Consider the following 17,142-nt stretch of genomic DNA (forward strand, 5'->3'; position numbering starts at 1 on the left):
GTGCCTTGGGAAGGCCCATGTCGGGAAACCACCTGCCTTTCGTGAGCGGTCAGATTTGATGTAGACTGCAGAACTGAGGCATCAGCGTCCCCTGTGCTTGCTGACCCTTGGATGATCTAATTCTGGATTCTCTGTTAGTGGTAGAAGTGATGCCTGCCATCCAGATAGACATCTACCATTTATCTTCTGGTTCCCAGTTCTTCTGATTGGTATATAAATGGGGACGCCTCACTGACTCCTTTCTCTGTTTCTCCCTCTTCTCATGCCCCTTCCCATGAGAGCCAGTTTTCACCTGCATGTTTTGACTGGTGAGGTCTGGCTCTTACCTAAAGAACTTTGTGGCACAATTTATTTGATTCTGGGGCTCTGCCAACTTGAATTACATCAAGCGTCTAATTACACACACAGGTAGCCTCTTCAAATATTTGCCCACTTCACATTCGTTGTGGAGTGCCTGCCGCCGAGCTGGGTGGTGACCTTCAGCATATAGATCCAGACGGTTCGCTTGGGGGCTTGGCTGCGGGTTACCCTCCCGGTCACGTCATGCCAGCTGCTGTCCTAGCTGAGCCTGCCTTAGTTCTCCCTCAGCCATTTCAATCTTTGTCTCAAATTCAACTTCCCTCAGTGATTTCCGCTCCTGGTATGATGTCTGAGGCTGATAATCACGAGTGCTTCCTTTCACGGCTCTTTTACTACTTGCTGAGCCCTCCTGTTCCGTGGCAGTGATTGAAAATTCCCTCTCTTTGTGAAATTTTAAAAGTAAAAGTAAGTTCCATTATATATGCATGATCATATGGGAAATTGTCTGAAAAAACAGAATAAAAGCTTTTCTCTACTCCATCCTGACACTCTTTTTCACATAAGACGTTGTTAGCTGACCTGAAGGTGTCTGTCATTGAACCCTGATTCTTTTATACTTTTTCCTAAGACCCGATTTCCCCTTGTGCCTCAGAAGCTGCATCTCGGTTGGTGCAGTTTGCAGAATCCCACTTTATTTGAGTGTTAATACTCTTGTGTTTGAGGCTTCCCTGGTGGCTCAGGGGTAAAGAACCCTCCTGATGATGCAGGAGGTGCGAGTATGATCCCTGGGTCAGGAAGATCCCTTGGAGAAGAAAACAGTGACCCACTCCTATATTCTTGCCTGGGAAATCCCACGGACAGAGGAGCGTGGTGAGCTACGGTCCTTGGGTTGGGTCACAATGAGTTGAACACGACTTAGCAACTTAACAACAACCCAACTCTCGTGTTTATTACTGTTTTCTCTGGTGCCCGTTTCCTCATCTACGTCCTTGGCCAGGGTAACTGGGTTCTATCTGCCTTGTCCTTGGCTAGGGTAGCTGGGTTTTAGCTGCCTCCTCCTGTCCCTGCAGCGTCCCCTTGCTGGCTGAGATCTCTAGGTCTGTTGCAGGTTTGGGGCAAAGGCAGGGCTCTGATGGGAGGAACCAGAGCTGCAGTTCCCATCCGAAGGGGGTCTGTTCCAGCCTCAGGCTCAGCCCAGGGCAGTGCAGCTGCAGGCTGGTTCTTGCTTATCACTCCCACTCGGGCGGGAGCGCCCATCTTAGCCCAGGAGCTCCCCCTGCCTCCTGTCCATCTAGTAAATGCAGCTCTCCACTCCTGCTCCTGGGAGTCTGTCTTCCCTCCTCGGCCTCTCTCACCCCCACGTCTGATCCACGTCAGCAAGTCCTTCCCTGCTGTGGGCACTCCCTTTATAAGGTACCTTGAATAGTTCCTCTGTCCCCAGGCTGCTGCCCCCATGAAGCCCTGACTACGCAGAATGTGGTCTCAGGGCCAGCAGCATCAGCATCAGGGAGCTTGTTAGAAACGCAGACTGTCTGGGCCCCTCAGACCTGTGGAATCAGACTCTGCATTGCGCTGTCGTGAGTGTCGAGGAGCCCAGGGAGCTCCGCCCTCAGCTGTCAGCCTCCCTCCCTGGCCAAAGACCTGGCTCTTCACCAGGCTGCGTACTTTCTCTCCTGCTGCTCTAAATTCAAGTTTTCAGACAGAGTGATCTTTTCAAAACCTGAATCAGAGCCTGGCATCCCTGGGGGACCAGACTCCCGACGCCGAGCTGGGTGGGCTGGGGTGCCCGTGCTGGGGCAGCCTGTGATTTCCAGTTGCTATGGATGCCTTGCCCAGGGAGCCTCAGGCCCTGAAGACGGAGCCCCTCCCTGGATGAGCAGTGCACAGGGGGACTCCTGAGAAGCCCATTTTCGGGGTCACCCTAGGCCAGGTCACAGTGGGTGGAGAAGGATGCAGCCAGTAGTGCAGTAAGCAGCTGAAAGGGAGCCAGACTGGCTGCACTTGACCCTGTATCGTTCCCTCAATAGTGTGTGGCCTGGGGCAAAGCCCTTCTCCTCTCGGAAATTCTCTTGTTTCATCTGTAAAGTGGGAAAATAATAGAACCTACCCTGTGGGGCTGATGTGCGGGTTATGCATAATTATGCAAATGAAGCCGCTGGCGGGGTGCCTGGCTCTGGTTGTGTCTAATCTTAGCTCCTGTCAGAGGAGTAACATAGCTCCTTAACTCCAGTCTGAGCGCCTAGAAGTCAGCCATAACTGTTTTTGCTTCTGGAAGCTTCTGTGAAGCAGGCAGTTTCCGATGCAGGTGTCCAGGCCCCGTGCTCAGCAGTACAAGTCCCAGCATGGATGAAATGCCTCCTGCTATGTAGGAGAGTCTGTTACCTGGTCCAGGTAGATGGTTGCATCATGTTCACGGCTGGAGACAATGTGACCCCGTCTGTCCCACGTGCTGTGGTTGTGACATTCGGGGTCACCCCCCTGGAGAGTGGAGAAGGGAATGGCAACCCACTCCAGTATTCTTGCCTGGAGAATCCCAGATAGAGGAGCCTGGCAGGCTGCAGTCCATGAGGTCACAAAGAGTGAGATAAAATTGAGCGACGAACACTCACATATCCCTGGAGAAGGCCCTGGAGGAAGCTGATATGGAAAAGCTGGTGCCAAGCAGCATCATGGGACCTCCTGCCCACAGTAGCAGGGAGTTGGGTGGGGTGCTCTGAGCCAGAAGGGATGCAGGGCAGGAGAGACCCCAGGTGGGCAATCTCCCTGCTCAGAGAGAGAAGTACAGGAAGGAAAGGAGTTGTGGCTGGATGAGCAGGAGGCGGTGTCCATGTGGGGTTCCTACCCCCGGCCTGGGGCTGCTCATGTCAGCGCACGTGGTGGGCACCAACCTCGGAGTTGTGCTGGCCTCAGAGTAAGACCCTCACAGTCCCTGACTCTGTTCTTAGACCTAGTTTGTTCCCAACAAACCTGCTTGTGTGAGTTTGAAGAGTGATTGAAGTAGTTTATGTTTTGTTATGATTAACATTCTTTAAACAGGATACTCTGAAAAACCTAGACTTCATATAAGACCAACGGAGGCATCACTTGCCGGCAGAGATTCACCTAGTCAGAGCTATGGTTTTTCCAGAAGTCATGTACGGATATGAGAGTTGGACCATAAAGAAGGCCAAGTGCCAAACAGTTGATGGCTTTCTAATTGTGGTGCTAGAGGAGACATTTGAGAGTCCCTTGGATTGCAAGATGAAATCAGTTAATCCTAAAGGAAATCAACCCTTCATATTTATTGGAAGGACTGATGCTGAAGCTGAAGCTCCAATACTTTGGTCACCTGATGCCAAGAGCCAACTTACTGGAAAACACCCTGCTGCTGGGAAAGATTGAAGACAGGAGGAGAAGGGGGCGACAGAGGATGAGATGGTTGGATGGCATCACCCATACAATGGACGTGAGTTTGAGCAAACTCCGGGAGATAGTGAAGGACAGGGAAGCCTGGTGTGCTATAGTCCATGGGGTCTCAGAGTCAGACACGACTTAGTGACTGAACAACAACAAGCAGAACTCGGATGTGCTCCGTGGCTGGGAGTTTAGTCTGTCTCCCCTGGGCAGGGGTGGCGGCTCTGAAGGTCCTGGGGGAACAGGGTGTGCCCTGCCAGGTGCATGTCCTTGTCCCCAGGGTCTCCTGGAGGCTGCCCGTCACCTGTGTAAAAGGACACAGAGAGAAACTTCTAGAGGAAACAGATTGTTGGCTTGCAGGGAGCAGAGTCTCCATCACTGAGGTGAGAAGCCAGTGCCACCTCCCCGTCCCCGCACGGAGAGGGGCCCTGGGGACGGCAGAGGGAGGGGAGGAGTCCATGGGCCCAGGTCTCCATGGAGCGCCCACCCGTCAGGTCCGGGCGCTGGTGAACATCAGGTGGGCAGAGGTCTTTTGTCCTGAGCCACATGCAGAGGGAAATGCCCCCCAAATACAGTGGAGGGGGCTTCAGTGAGCACGGTGTCGGGACCCCTGCCTGACCCGAGAGTGGTCCACCTTTGGACGGGCTTCCGGGTAGGGGGAGGCTTCCAGGAGAAGCACGTTCCCCGCCACCCCTACCTGGGGCCGGGTGCCTGCCAGCGATGCGGAGCCCAGGCATGTGTGGCATTGAGTGGAAATTAACGTATGTGTGGTGACAGGTTGCCAAAGGGCAGGATCCTGCACAGCAAACTTGTCTAAATATCAGAAGATACTCAGAGGCGGTCAGAAGCCACTGCCTGCCCCCTCCTTCCCTGTCGCTGGGAGGATGTTCTGTTTGGGTTCCGTTTGAAAACATCTCCTGCGGCAAACATTAGGCTCATTCACGTCAGGCCTGCGGGAAGCTCCTTGCTGCGTGCACATTGTCCAGAGGAGGGTGTGCTAATCAAGACCCGGGGGGCGGGGCAGTGGGGGGGCCGTGGGGAGGTGGCAGTGGTGGGGACGCTGCCCTGGAGGGGCCGACCTGCCAGCAATCGTGAGCACCTCACGCTGCTTCACTCCCCGCCCCCCCGTGCCAGGCACTGGGTCCCTGCTGTTTCTTAATTCTCTAGTGAGGCCATGTGGCCCTCCCCGCTGTAACACTGTTCACAGAAGGATTCTGTTTTCCTGAGCCACCTGTTTTCCTGAGATCACACCAATCTGCACTCAGATGCCTGAGAAACACAATGGGTCCTGGCCACGCACTCCCGCTTTTTGCTGCCCTGGCCCCTGCCTCTAACCCGGCTGCCTGCCTAGTCTGTCTGGCCAACGTGCAAGCCTTTCCACACTCATCCTGTGATGAGCTCGAGGTCTCTCTTCCCATTTCCGGGTAAAGAGACCTGCCTGTTCCCCTCAGGCCAGCCGCCCCCCTCCCCCACCCCCGACCAAGGCCACTCTGTGCAGGGGGCTCCCCAGTGCCCTGGCGTGTCGGCACCGGGGGCCCAGTGTCGCCAGATGGACCCCTCAGCATATCTGAGAGCAAGGACACACTAGCGGGGCCTGTTTTTATCAGGCAGTCAGTCTTTACAATCCGGATTTTGCACTGTTTATGGGGTGGGTATTTTCAGAAAAGAAGAAAGTATCTGCTGTCTCCTTGCAGCCAAGAGCAAAATACGGTGGAGGGGAGGGATGATGCTGTTGTCTCACGAATGGGGGCATGCGTCACAGGCCTCCTCCCTTCCCCGGGGGATTCGTGCTCTTTTTTTTAAAGGCTTTAAATTTTCTTTGATCTCTGGAATGGTTTCTCCCTGTCTGTGAATATCTTTTGCTATCTTTTGATATTTCCACAAATTTCTTGCACATAGTATTCACTTCCTCTTTTTTTTTGGTCCCCTAGATGTGTATATATTTTTAGAGTTGGGAATTTATGATGCTTTTTTATAAACCACATTCGTTTATACCTTTTGTTTCCTCTGTAAATTCAGGATCATATTTACCGTTTCCCTTTGGTTCCGATTCAGGCAGCGCCACACCTGACCTAGGGTTGTTACAGTAAACATGCTTGCTTATTAACCTTGGAAAATGGGTCTGCAGTCTCCTGTTGAGAATGCTGGAGGAAGCTCTTGCTTGGCTATAATTTAAGCAGTGAGTGAAACCCTAATTGCTGCAAAAAATAAGACACCTTCCCTAAAGCTTCAACACACCCAGGGGAACATTTCACCTAAAGGAACTGACCGTAAGGTTCTTTTTCATTATTGTTTTCCGGTTTGTCGTGTTTGGATTTTTGTCTGCAGCACTCTAATTCTCACTGTATCCTGGAGTCTGAGAATTTCTGCAGTGCAAGGGACCTTAGAGGATGTTTGCATTCTTTTGATTCCTGGAAACCCTCCAGTGTTCAAGACCGGGGTCATCTCCTGCAGGAAACCACTGCTGACCACCACCTGCTCCCCACCCACCCAGCTCCGCCCCACCCTAAGGGTCCAGGAGAAGTGTCCTCTCCAGCCCCTCCACTGAACTGGCAACCTATTTGTGTCTAGAACGTGAGGGACCCACGGTTCTGTCTCCAGCCTCTAGCAGAGTGTCTGACAATTAACTCTCAGCGAGAGCGTTTGAAATACAGAGGGCTGCGTGTATGACAGACGAGAGCCAGACACTTGTCCAGTGGCTTATTCAGTAAATGGTTCAGTATTCAGAGGTGTCCAGACGAAGCTCACTGCTCTGTCTGTCTTGCAGAGCAGGTGCTAACGTAACACGTCCCTGTTCCAACCAAGTCTGCACCTTTGCTGCCCTGCAGCCCATTGCAGGCACCCGCCCTTCAGATCTGCTCCTGATTTTAAAGCTTGTTTTCATCCCTTTTCTGGTTTCTCAGTCACCCTGGGCCCGGGTAACCTTGTTCCGCCCGCCCACTGGCCACTATCATCAGGCAATGCTCCGAGGGGCCTGAATGCACGTGGGGACCCCAGCGAGCAGCGTTTTATGCTGCAAGGTCCCTTCAGAACCAGACCTCGTCTTCCTGAGGAAATCAGCCTCCACCCGGTAGCTGCATCCGCCTCCTGCAGGGTCCGCTGCATTCACTCTGCACAGTGACTCTCATCCCTGCTGCTGCAGGGGACACGTGGCCACGGGACCTCTTTCATCTTCTCGGGGTGCAGGCTGAAGGGGCACGTGGCCTTGGGACCTCCTCCCTTGTCGTCTTCTCTTGGGGTGCAGGCCAAGTGCCTGATGGACTGCTCTTGAGAGGTCAGCTTTTCCACAGCTGTCCAGGTGCCCGCCCTGTGCCCAGCCCAGCGCTGATGACTATCCTGCACGTCAGAGGGAGAATGTTTTCTCAGCCAAGACACCTTGTGGCATTTGAAAGAAACAATTCTGCATGTTCCTTTTTCCTCTCTTAATTTTTGCTTCATTTCTCCCCAATTATTAAAGGACTATGTTATTTGAAAAGAAAAAAATTAGGTAACAGAACAAAGACCAGAAGGGCCCTTGGTTGCAAAGCACGTAAACGACCGTGGAGAATACAGATCCCCCCCGAATGCAGTCGTGGGGCCAGAGGCTGACTGTTCCTGAGGCCCTGGCCAGCCCCTTCCTCATGCCAGGCCACATCGTAGGTGCTGGAGTCAAGTAGCCAAAACACGGCCCAGGTCCCTGCCTTCTCAAAGCTCCTGATGAGGAATAGATAGATGAGCAGGTGATGTGGTCTCCACGGGCGACAGTGCAGTGAAAGAGCAAGGGCAGGCGAAGCGGGGGTGTGTCTGAGGCCACTGCTTCTGCTGGGGAGCTCGAGTGACAGAGGGGCTCCAAGCAAGGCAGTCACATTTCGGGGAGGGCCCAGGTGGCTGGCAGGGTACTGGGCGCAGGGTGGTGGCTCCGGGCACACAGGCTCCGGGCACACAGGCTCCGGCCAGGCAGGGACACCCGTGGGGACATGCAGTATGGCACACAGGGTTGTGTGCTGCCCTCTTTTCATTTATTTGCTCAAAAGCCCTTTTGTCACTTATGGCCGAGTTTGTAGGGCAGGTGGGGGGTGCTAAGCATCTGGGTCTTAGAGATGGGACCCCCTCCATATCTTTGGGAGGCAGGGCAGAGGTGTGGACTGGGGCACAGGCCAACCCCATTCATTTCCCAGATGCCCCTTAGCTGCTGTATCTCTGTGGAGAGGGTGGGGTCTTGGCGGAAAACTCCAGGAGAGAAGAGCCCTGCAGAGCCCTGTGCTCTGTTTGTGATCTGCTGTAGACAGCGCTAGTGGTAAAGACCACGCCTGCCAGTGCAGGAGACATAAGAGACCCTGGTTCAATCCCTGGGTCAGGAAGACCCCTTGGAGGAGGGCATGGCAAGCCACTCCAGTATTCTTGCCTGGAGAATCCCATGGACAGAAGAGCCTGGTGAACTACAGTCCATAGGGTTGCAAAGAGTCGAGCACGACTGAAGCGACTTAGCATACACACGCACAGGGAAGAAAACTAGATTCTGGAACACTCAAGGTGGGCAGAGCTGCAGAACTGAGAGCCTGATTTACTGAATAATTCGCACAGTCCTGTGGGTTAAGGTTTTCCATTAAGCTCTCTGTGCTGCTAATAATTTAGCTGGAAGATGTGTTAGATACAGCACTTGGGGAAAATGGAGTGCCCATCTCAGGGGATAATGACACCGTGAAGGCAGATTATTTCTACCGTGGAGAACAATTGTAAGTCTGTGCTAATAGATTAAACTGCCAGAGTGATCGTTCTGAACAAAGAAAATGGTCGAGAGCTATACAGTCAGCCCTAAACTGATTAGGACGGGTAGAGAGTCATAATTTAACCCTACTGATCTATGACGCATCATCTCTTTAGTCACTGCCACACCAGCCAGGGAAGGTCCCCGGACTTGAGGTCACCTGGATTAACATCCAGATCTGAGCTACCTTCCAGCCCAGTGACCTTAGATGAGTCACTGGGCACTAGAGGTTTCCCTGAGATGCCCAGGCCACAAGACGCCGTGTGCAAGTGATTGGCCTCGGGTGAGGAGAGTGTCCACTGGGTGCCACGGGGGCAGAGAAGGAAGTCTATGGTTTGCAGAAACATAAAACACAGAAGCAGAGTGTGAGTCCTGTCAGGGGTGGCATGCCTGAGGGTGGGGTGGGGCCAGCACCCCCTCTGTGATGTAGCCCTCCACGCCCCCCAGGTCCCATTTTCATGGCCTCGCGTGAAGCTGGGCATTTGCACACGCAAGCTCATGAGAACGTGAACTTGGGCCAGTACCAGGTGGCGACCGAACCCTGGGCATCATAGTTACGCTTTGAACGCCCCTCCCGTGACACCTGTGCCGGCCAGGAGGGTCACCCTTCACAGGATTTCTGCGGCTGCACGTTCACCTTCGTCTCCATCACTCTTCCTGGTGAAGTAAGCCCAGAGGATCGCATTTGGAAAGTTCATGTTGCTCTCAGAATTGGCAGTGCATGAACCGAACTGGTGATCCTATCTGGAAGCTGGGGACCTACCCAGTGAGTTTGGTGACTGGCAGGGCGGTGAGCACACGCCTTGCTCTTTGCTGCCTCCCCTCTGCCCACCATGCCTTCTCCTACTGTCTGCAGACACCACCGCCTTCCACGAAGTGGCCCTAGCCCTCATGGGACAGAGCTATTTTCCCTTGTTTCGAGCCTGGAGGCCTCATCTTGGTCTCTGCCCTTCTTCCTGCACCTGGGTCATCCTGGGCCGGCTCCTGGGACCCCGCCCTGCCACCCTGGGAACAGGCACTGCAGGCTCTGCTCATCTGAGGCCTGGGCCCGGAGGGACCTCCTTGTCTGGGCAGCAGGGTCAGCCCTGATCAGCACTCAGGTGTTAGAGCTGTTCAGAACAGTGAAGTCTGCTGTTGGTGACTTCATCCTTGTTCTAGGCTTCACCTCCGATGGCAGCCAGTGTATATGAATTGTGCTGTCGTGCCAGGAGTGCATCTTAAAGCTTGTGTATTGGTGGATCTCACCTGTTTTATCACCATTGCTGGCATCTGTTTACCTGAAGTCGATGGGCTTGATTTGCCCGCGTGAGGTCCTGGGACCTCAGCGTAAATCCCGCGTGCCCCCCGACTCCTTACTTTCATGTAGGATTGACTGACAGTTCAGAGAAAAGCATTTGTCCAGTATTCCCTCCTCCCTTTCCCAGCGTTCTGTCAGGTTCCCTCTTTCAAAGTGAAGTAAATCAATATTTACTTCTAAAGTCTTAGTTCACAGTACATTTTCCCATTTCATGAAACTGAAACAAACAGTAAAAGAAGGAGGGATGAAAGGTCTCCATCTACTCTAGAAAGACATTTAGCTCAGGCTAAATGTGCTAATACTTCCCACTCAGGATATCTCTCTAGCTTATGGAAACTTCTGTGCAAGTTGGAGGTTCCTTCCAGTCAGTAACTGTGTGATGCCTACCCCAGATGGGCCTCCTCCTGAATTAAACCTGAATTAAACCTGACCACGCTCCCCTCAACACAGCCCTTCCTGCTAGCAGGGAATGGCTCAGGCCCAGGGCCGAGGGAGGCCCCTGGAAGCCTGAACGTGGCTCCCAGAGATGGTGTGGGTCATGTTTACAGAGGGCTGGACAGGGAGGAAAGTGTAACCCAGGCTTCAGCCAGCGGGGAATCAGAACGTATTTCATGAATGGGAGCTCACAGAGGCCACCTGAGCAAGCCCACTGCTCCTGGTCTCTCCTGGGGGTCCTGGGGGTCCTTGCTCCTTCTGTCCCCACTCTGCCTGGGGCCCACCCCCATGCCTCCCCTGGAGGCTGCCCTGGCGCTCTGTCGGAGCACCGCCCTGTCCTGTGTCTGCTCCCTAGACTGGTTTTCCCCCTTGTGCTCCCTGAGCATTCATCATTCACCTGCACCCAGCGGAGCACCCTTCCACAGATAGTGGGTGCTTGCTCTGGGCCCACACCTGCCCCGCCCGCCTGTATCTGGGGAGAGCTGTGCCATGGCAATGACAGCCTGGCCCTCAGAGAGCTCAGTCCACTGGGACCCTGATGAAACGAGGACGGTCTTGTTGAATGAATGAATGAATGAATGAGTAACTGACATGCTGCAGTACCATAGGGAAACATTGTTAGTACTTGAATGAGGGCCTGGAAGGTGTGGTGATGTTATTAAGCACCCACTCTGCTTACAAAAGCTTCTTCAGTTTTCCGAGCCATTCTCTGAAGTGGGCATTCTAATCTCTGTTTCACAGATGAGACAACGGAGGGTCATGGGGGAAAGTGGCCTTTCCAGGCTCATAGCCCACAGCGAGGGAGGTGCTATTTGCGCCCCACCAAGTGCAGGACAGAGAGGTTCTTCCTGCCTTGCCTTCACACCCCGCTGGGCAAGGCCAGTCTCCCTGACATCTGTTCTGTGTCCAGTGCAGTCATTCCCCAGCTCAGCAAGTCCGGGCCCTTCACTTTCCTCCTCAGCTGGTTTTCTATCAGTCATTTTTGCACCTCTTAGGGTCTCAACACTTTCTAATTCTTGCCTATGTTATCTGTATTATTTCTCTTCTCAAGATCAAAAGCAGTTGTAAAACAAACCAGAACAGAGTCTGGGCATTAGCACCAGCTGGAGTTTGGCCTTATCTGGAATTGGCCTGCTCCGTAGCCAGTCGCTGGGATTCCTCTGGTCCCAGCTGGACTGGAAGCGGGGCCCACCTTATAACCTCTCTCTCACCCTCCTGCAGGTCACGGACGAGGAGCCCAGCTCCAACCACACAGTCATGATCCAGGAGACCCTCCAGCAGGCCTCCGTCGAGCTGGCCGAGCAGCATCACCTGGTGGTGTCGTCCGACGACGTGGAGGGCATCGAGACGGTCACCGTCTACACTCAGGGTGGGGAGACCTCGGAGTTCATCGTCTACGTGCAGGAGGCCGTGCAGCCCATGGAGGAGCAGGCCTCAGGGCCACCGGCCCCTGAGCTCTAGAGGACCCGGGGTGTGCCACAGAGCCATGAGGCAGGGCTGCCTGCCCTGCCGGGCGCCCGGGAAGGCCCCAGCCCAGTGCTCCGCATGCGCTCGCGTCTGCCCTCCCGGCTCCAGTGGCCATGTGGGGCCCTCCTGGCCCTCCTCTGGGTGGGTAAGGCCATCGGTTGGCATCACCAGCAATACGGGAGGCCCCCTCTCCCCTCCCCGCAGCACAGACACACACACATACACCCTCCCCAACTTCATCCGCTTCCAGGAGGACTTTCGCATCAACTCCCCCAAACAGGGTCCTCCCTGGGCAGCCCCTTTGCATCAAGATTCAAACAGAGACCACCCCTCCCTACCCCAGTCCTCATCAGCACCTTCTCTGAATCATGGCCCCAACCCCTGACCCCATGTAGCTGCCCTGTCTTTATCTGGGACTGCCCTGCAGCCCGGTGACCGAGAGACAGCCGCCAGAGGAGGTGACCTTAGCGTTTCTGAATCACTTAGCAGAGAAGAGAGGGGAGAGATGGGCCTGCAGAGTCCCACCCCCCTGGAGCCTCCAAGGCGCTTACTATCATGTGATGTGAGTGTGATTTGTTGACCCTCCCAGTCCCATCCCAGGTGGAGGGGTCTCAACTTCCTCTCTCAGAATTCTTTTGCTTTTCCAATAAATGCACTTTTTTCTGTTTGCCTCCTGCTCTAAGGAGGTGGGGTGGATAGAATCAAAGCATTTCTCTACCTGAGTCCTCCTCCTTTAGGTTGGCGGGTTTATGTGCCCCCCCGCCACGTCCCACCCCCTCTGAGACCCCGGGCCCCAGAACTCGACGGTGACTGTTGTTCTCCCTCTAAAGCATGAGCTTTGTTTCGGGGTCACTATGAGAGGCCAGTGGTCTTCCCTTTCACTTCCTGGCACTTCACTTAAGGAGGGGTGGTAAACCCACCGTCAGGCCTTCCCGACGCTCTTAAGTCTGGCCTTTTCGTCCAGGGACTCTTGGTAAACCCCACACTTTTTGCGCCTCTGCTGTGTGACAGCTTTGTGGGGGTGTCAAGGCAAGTACCGCCACCCCCAGTCCAGCCCTGGGGTCTCCTGATGGCGTCACTCACTGTCCAGCTCACTGAGGTCAAGATTTTTTTTTTTTATCAAATGAAGTTTTATTTAATTTATAGTGATTCTAACCAATTATTTGAATAAACCATACTTTTGAGGTGTAAAATGCCAAACTGTTGCTTCATGGTTTTAGACTTTCACATTTCTAGACTAAAAAATGAAATAATGAAAATACATGACATAGGATGACTCACAAAACTGTTCATATGAAACAAAGTCCTTGATGCTATTTGGGTACTAAAAACAGCCAAAAGTTTTGGTTCAGTAACAAAGAAAAAAGCTTGAGAATCGTTTTTAATCCTACAATGGCTGGTTCTCTTCTGTGGCCGAGGAAGGCATTAATGACCCATTTTCAGTGAAGAATGGGGCCTCCCTGGGGGATCAGTGGTAAAGAATCCACCTACGAATGCAGGGTATGAAGGTTTGATCCCTGGATCGGGAAGATCCCCTGAAGGAGGAAATGGCAACCCACTCCAGTATTCTTGCCTGGAAAATCCCACAGTCCATGGGTTCTAGAGTTGGACAGGACTTATCAAATAAACAACACTACAGAATGAACTTTGAGTTATTCTCTAGTAAGGATGGTGAGTTTTTTACCAGTCTTGGTAAAAGTGAATGGTACAACCAAATGATGGACTTTTTTCCCCTCAATATTTAGAAGCCTGTGTTTTTGTTTGTTTCTTGCTGTGTGATTGACCTGCAACACTATGTTAGTTCTAGGTACATGGCATAGTCACTGGATATTTTTATACATTACAAAATGATCACCACAGTTGGTCTAGTATGTAGGATGTATCATACAGGTGACGATAGGACTCAGAGGTAGTGAGATTCACCCCCGAGAATGTACGTGAGGTGCTTGGCACAGTGTCGGGCAGAGAGGGACAGCTCTGCCCCCTTGAGAAATGCCCAGTAAGGAGGCTGTGACCTCCCAGCGTGGCCGTGGATGTGCAGCAGCATTAGTTGCTCTGAGTTTTTTTTTTTTTTAATTATTTTATCTGGAGATTTCCTGTTATCTTAGACTGTTGACCCCATGGACGATACAGTCCAAGGAATTCTCCATGCCAGAATACCAGAGTGGGTAGCCTTTCCTGTCTCCAGGGGATTTTCCCAACCCAGGGATTGAACCCAGGTCTCTAGCATTGCAGGCGGATTCTTTACCAGCTGAGCCAGCAGGGAAGCCCGAGTTTTGAGTTGTCTGAGGAGATGGTGACTTATTTTATAACTGTATCTACAGGGCCAATTTAGCAAATTAATTTTTCTTGTAGTATTTAAAATACATTCTCTGTTGTCACTGATGATGTTTCCTGTATCCTTTGGTTCCATCTTTCAAGGCTGAAAAGACTTTGATTCCAACTCCATCACCCCACCTCATCCCTTTTAAAATTTCAAAATGAACTGTCCATCCCACCCACAGATGAAGTCCAGGTCCACGTCCGGCTTCCCCCAGTGGGAACAGTTTTAGGTCGTAGCAGGTCTTTGGGAATCAATTAAGTGGACTATTAATTTGGAAGAGGAAAAAAAAACAAACAACAACAAAAGCAGAAACGTGTTCTGGAGGGAGGACTTAATTTACCGTGCATCACAAAATCTTCTAAGTAAATTATTTTCCAGTCAACTTGGCCCTTCTCTTAGCCGTGACGGGGACATGTTTGGGTTTGATTTAAAAAATTCTAGTCTATCACTGCTGTCACTATTAATGCTGCAATTTAAGGCTTCGGTGGTTTGTGGTGGATAACGGTTGTTACACTTCCTGCAGGCTAAGAAGGCAGTGACAGCTTGGTATACTAAACTATCACGAAACAGACAAAGGAAGGCAGGTCGGTGTCGACAGAAAGCAGGTCAGGTTGGAGTCGTCTGTGGAGTTTTCACACCTCCCCCCTCCTTGGTCCTTCCTTGTTGCACCCCTTTTAGGGCCACGCATCCCAGAACCAGACCAGCGGGTGATGGAGAGCAGCCCCGCCCTCGGGGGGTGCCCCTTGCGTGATGGTCCAGGAGAAAGTGATGAGGGAACCATCAGCGGCAGAACTACCTGTGGTGAGTCCTTAGGTCACACATATCCCTCCCAGATACCTCGAAGGAAATGAGCCTTGAAAGAAGCTTCTGCCTGGCCCGGAGGGCGGGATGCTCACCATGCCTCCTGGTCACAACAGATTGACTGTAAAGAGAGCCAGCAGAGATTGTAATTCCATGTAATAAGGAACAAGTTGATGCTCTTCTAATGTTTGATGATGGTTGGCAGATTGCTATAGGAAATTATTGTGGTCAAATTTTACATCATTTACCCTCACATGCTTTGTTAATTCAAAAACTAAAAGAAGGGGAGTTTAAGTATAGCTCTCCCCATCAGATTTTACAACATGCTCTCTTTGTAATACAAAATGCAAAGCCATTGGTAAAGTGGAAGGATCTCCTCTCCAGACAATGGAAAGGTCCCGACCCATAGCGGTCGAGGGGGTGCTTGTATTTTTCCACAGGACGCAGATTCACCAATTTGGATCCGACCATACAGTCCATAGGGTCACCAAGAGTTGGACACGACTGAACAACTTTCACTTTCCACAGTTATTGTCATCGTCTTCTCTCATAACCGCGTTGAATGTGTGAATGAATGATAGAGTGGCTGGAGGGTGGGTTACCACCAGAAGGGCCCCAGGGCCTGCCTGGGAGAGGCTACAGCTAACTCCCTGGTTTATGATAATCAGAAGTACAGGGCGGGGCTTCCCTGGTGGCTCAGTATAAAAGAATCAGCCTGCCAGTGCAGGAGATACAGGCTTGATTCCTGGGTCGGAAAAATCCCTGGAGGAGGAAATGGCAATCCATTCCAGTACTCTTGCCTGGAAAACCCCATGGGCAAAGGAGCCTAGTGGGCTACAGTCCATGGGGTCATAAAGAGACAGGACTGAGCACACACACACACAGGAGCTTCATGGGAACTAAGCAAAGAGCCTTGATCCAGTTTAGCCTCCTTGATTTTCAGAATAAAATACACAAGACACTAAAGTCAGATCTGGCCAGCGTCACACAGTCAGGCATCTGCATACCCAAAGTTTGGTGGGGCAGGAGGTCAGTAGATGCTCAACAAATACTTCTTGACTGTTACTTTTCTCCCCAGTAATCGTATGAGGGGAAAGAGGCCAGGAGGACATTGCCCTGACTGCTGGTGGCCTGTGGGGATTTGAACGCAGGTATGCCCAGCTCCAAAGCCCTTTGTCTCCAGTTCTCCTCCGCCCTCGTATAGTCTGTGTGCGTGTCCCTTGGGCCAAAGCCTGTGGAATCTTCTTTGTAACCTGCAAGTTCTGGGCAGCGGGGAGTGAAAACTGAGCCAGAGCAGGTTTTTAACTCAGAGAGGTGGGGCTGTGGGATCAACACCAGCAGGGGGAGGCAGGAGCTTCCTGGATGACCAAGCCCCTGAGCCGGGTTCGGTGCCCGGCAGGCACACAGTGGGTTCAGAGAATCAGGACTGCCCCAGAGAGCAGAAGGCGGTCACGACTTTCTCTGCTGCTGTCTCCAGCTCACCAGGAAGCCTGGGGCAGAGGGAAGAAACAGACTTGGGGCTTGTGGGAACCTGTGTCCGTGCGTGGGCTCCGCTAGCTGGGTGCCCTGGGACACAGCCCTTTCTGTTTCTGAGCCCCAGTATATTCATCTGAAAAGCGGGGATACTGAACTTGTGTTGGTCGCTCTTCTGTGGCTGGACGTGAGGTTTGGTACCTGCTTAGCGGGGCTTCACAGGTGCCGCTAGTGGTGAAGACCCATCTGCCGACGCAGGAGATGTAAGAACCCTGGCCCGGGTTCAATGCCTGGGTCGGGAAGATCCCCTGGAGGAGGACACAGCAACCCACTCCATTATCCTTGCCTGGAGAGTCCCATGGAAACAGGAGCCTGGAGGGCTACAGTCCATGGGGTCACAAAGAGTCGGACACGACTGAAGCGACTTGGCAAGCACGCCCTCACCTGCTCAGTGCCTCACCCGACTCGGAGCAGGTGCTGCGCCATTCCAGCCTCTGCATCACCTCAGCCCAGCCCAACGGGACAGATGGAGCTCTGCGCAGGGAGCCAGGAGCCCTGGGCCTTCCTCCATCTCTGAGCGGCCTCGGAGGTCTCTTCCACTGTCTGGGCGTCCATTCCCTACCATCGGTCACAGGGTTGGGGCTGGAGGACCGCTGAGGACATCGCGCCATGCGGAGGAGCTAGTGCCAGGGGGTTGTGGAGCGAGGCTCTGTCCTCAGCTCACAGCTCCGTGGCCTCTGGGGTCCCTCAGCCCCCCTGAGCTTCTGTGAGTTCCTCTGTGCATGGGGACGTTCTCACCCACCCATGGGCTCAGCGAGAGAATTCCCCGTGGCAGCGTTCTAAAAGCCGGCCTCTGGTTTCCTCAGGATGCAGCCTGCACTCCACATACCGTAGCTATTATTACTC

At 52.9% G+C, this 17,142-nt stretch overlaps 1 protein-coding gene across 1 annotated transcript in view; it reads left to right on the plus strand.

The window, feature by feature from the left end:
* Window positions 1-14,344, plus strand: part of ZFAT (zinc finger and AT-hook domain containing) — a 159,570-nt gene extending 145,226 nt beyond the window's left edge. Inside the window, exon 16 of the mRNA XM_040262083.1 lies at window positions 11,394-14,344. Within this exon, the coding sequence (XP_040118017.1) occupies window positions 11,394-11,633 (240 nt within the window). The 3' untranslated portion in view covers window positions 11,634-14,344. The remainder of the gene's footprint in view (window positions 1-11,393) is intronic.
* Window positions 14,345-17,142: the final 2,798 nt, after the last annotated feature.

The sequence above is a fragment of the Oryx dammah genome, unplaced genomic scaffold (assembly GCF_014754425.2).
Source record: "Oryx dammah isolate SB20612 unplaced genomic scaffold, SCBI_Odam_1.1 HiC_scaffold_19, whole genome shotgun sequence".
Classification (NCBI taxonomy): Eukaryota; Metazoa; Chordata; class Mammalia; order Artiodactyla; family Bovidae; genus Oryx; species Oryx dammah.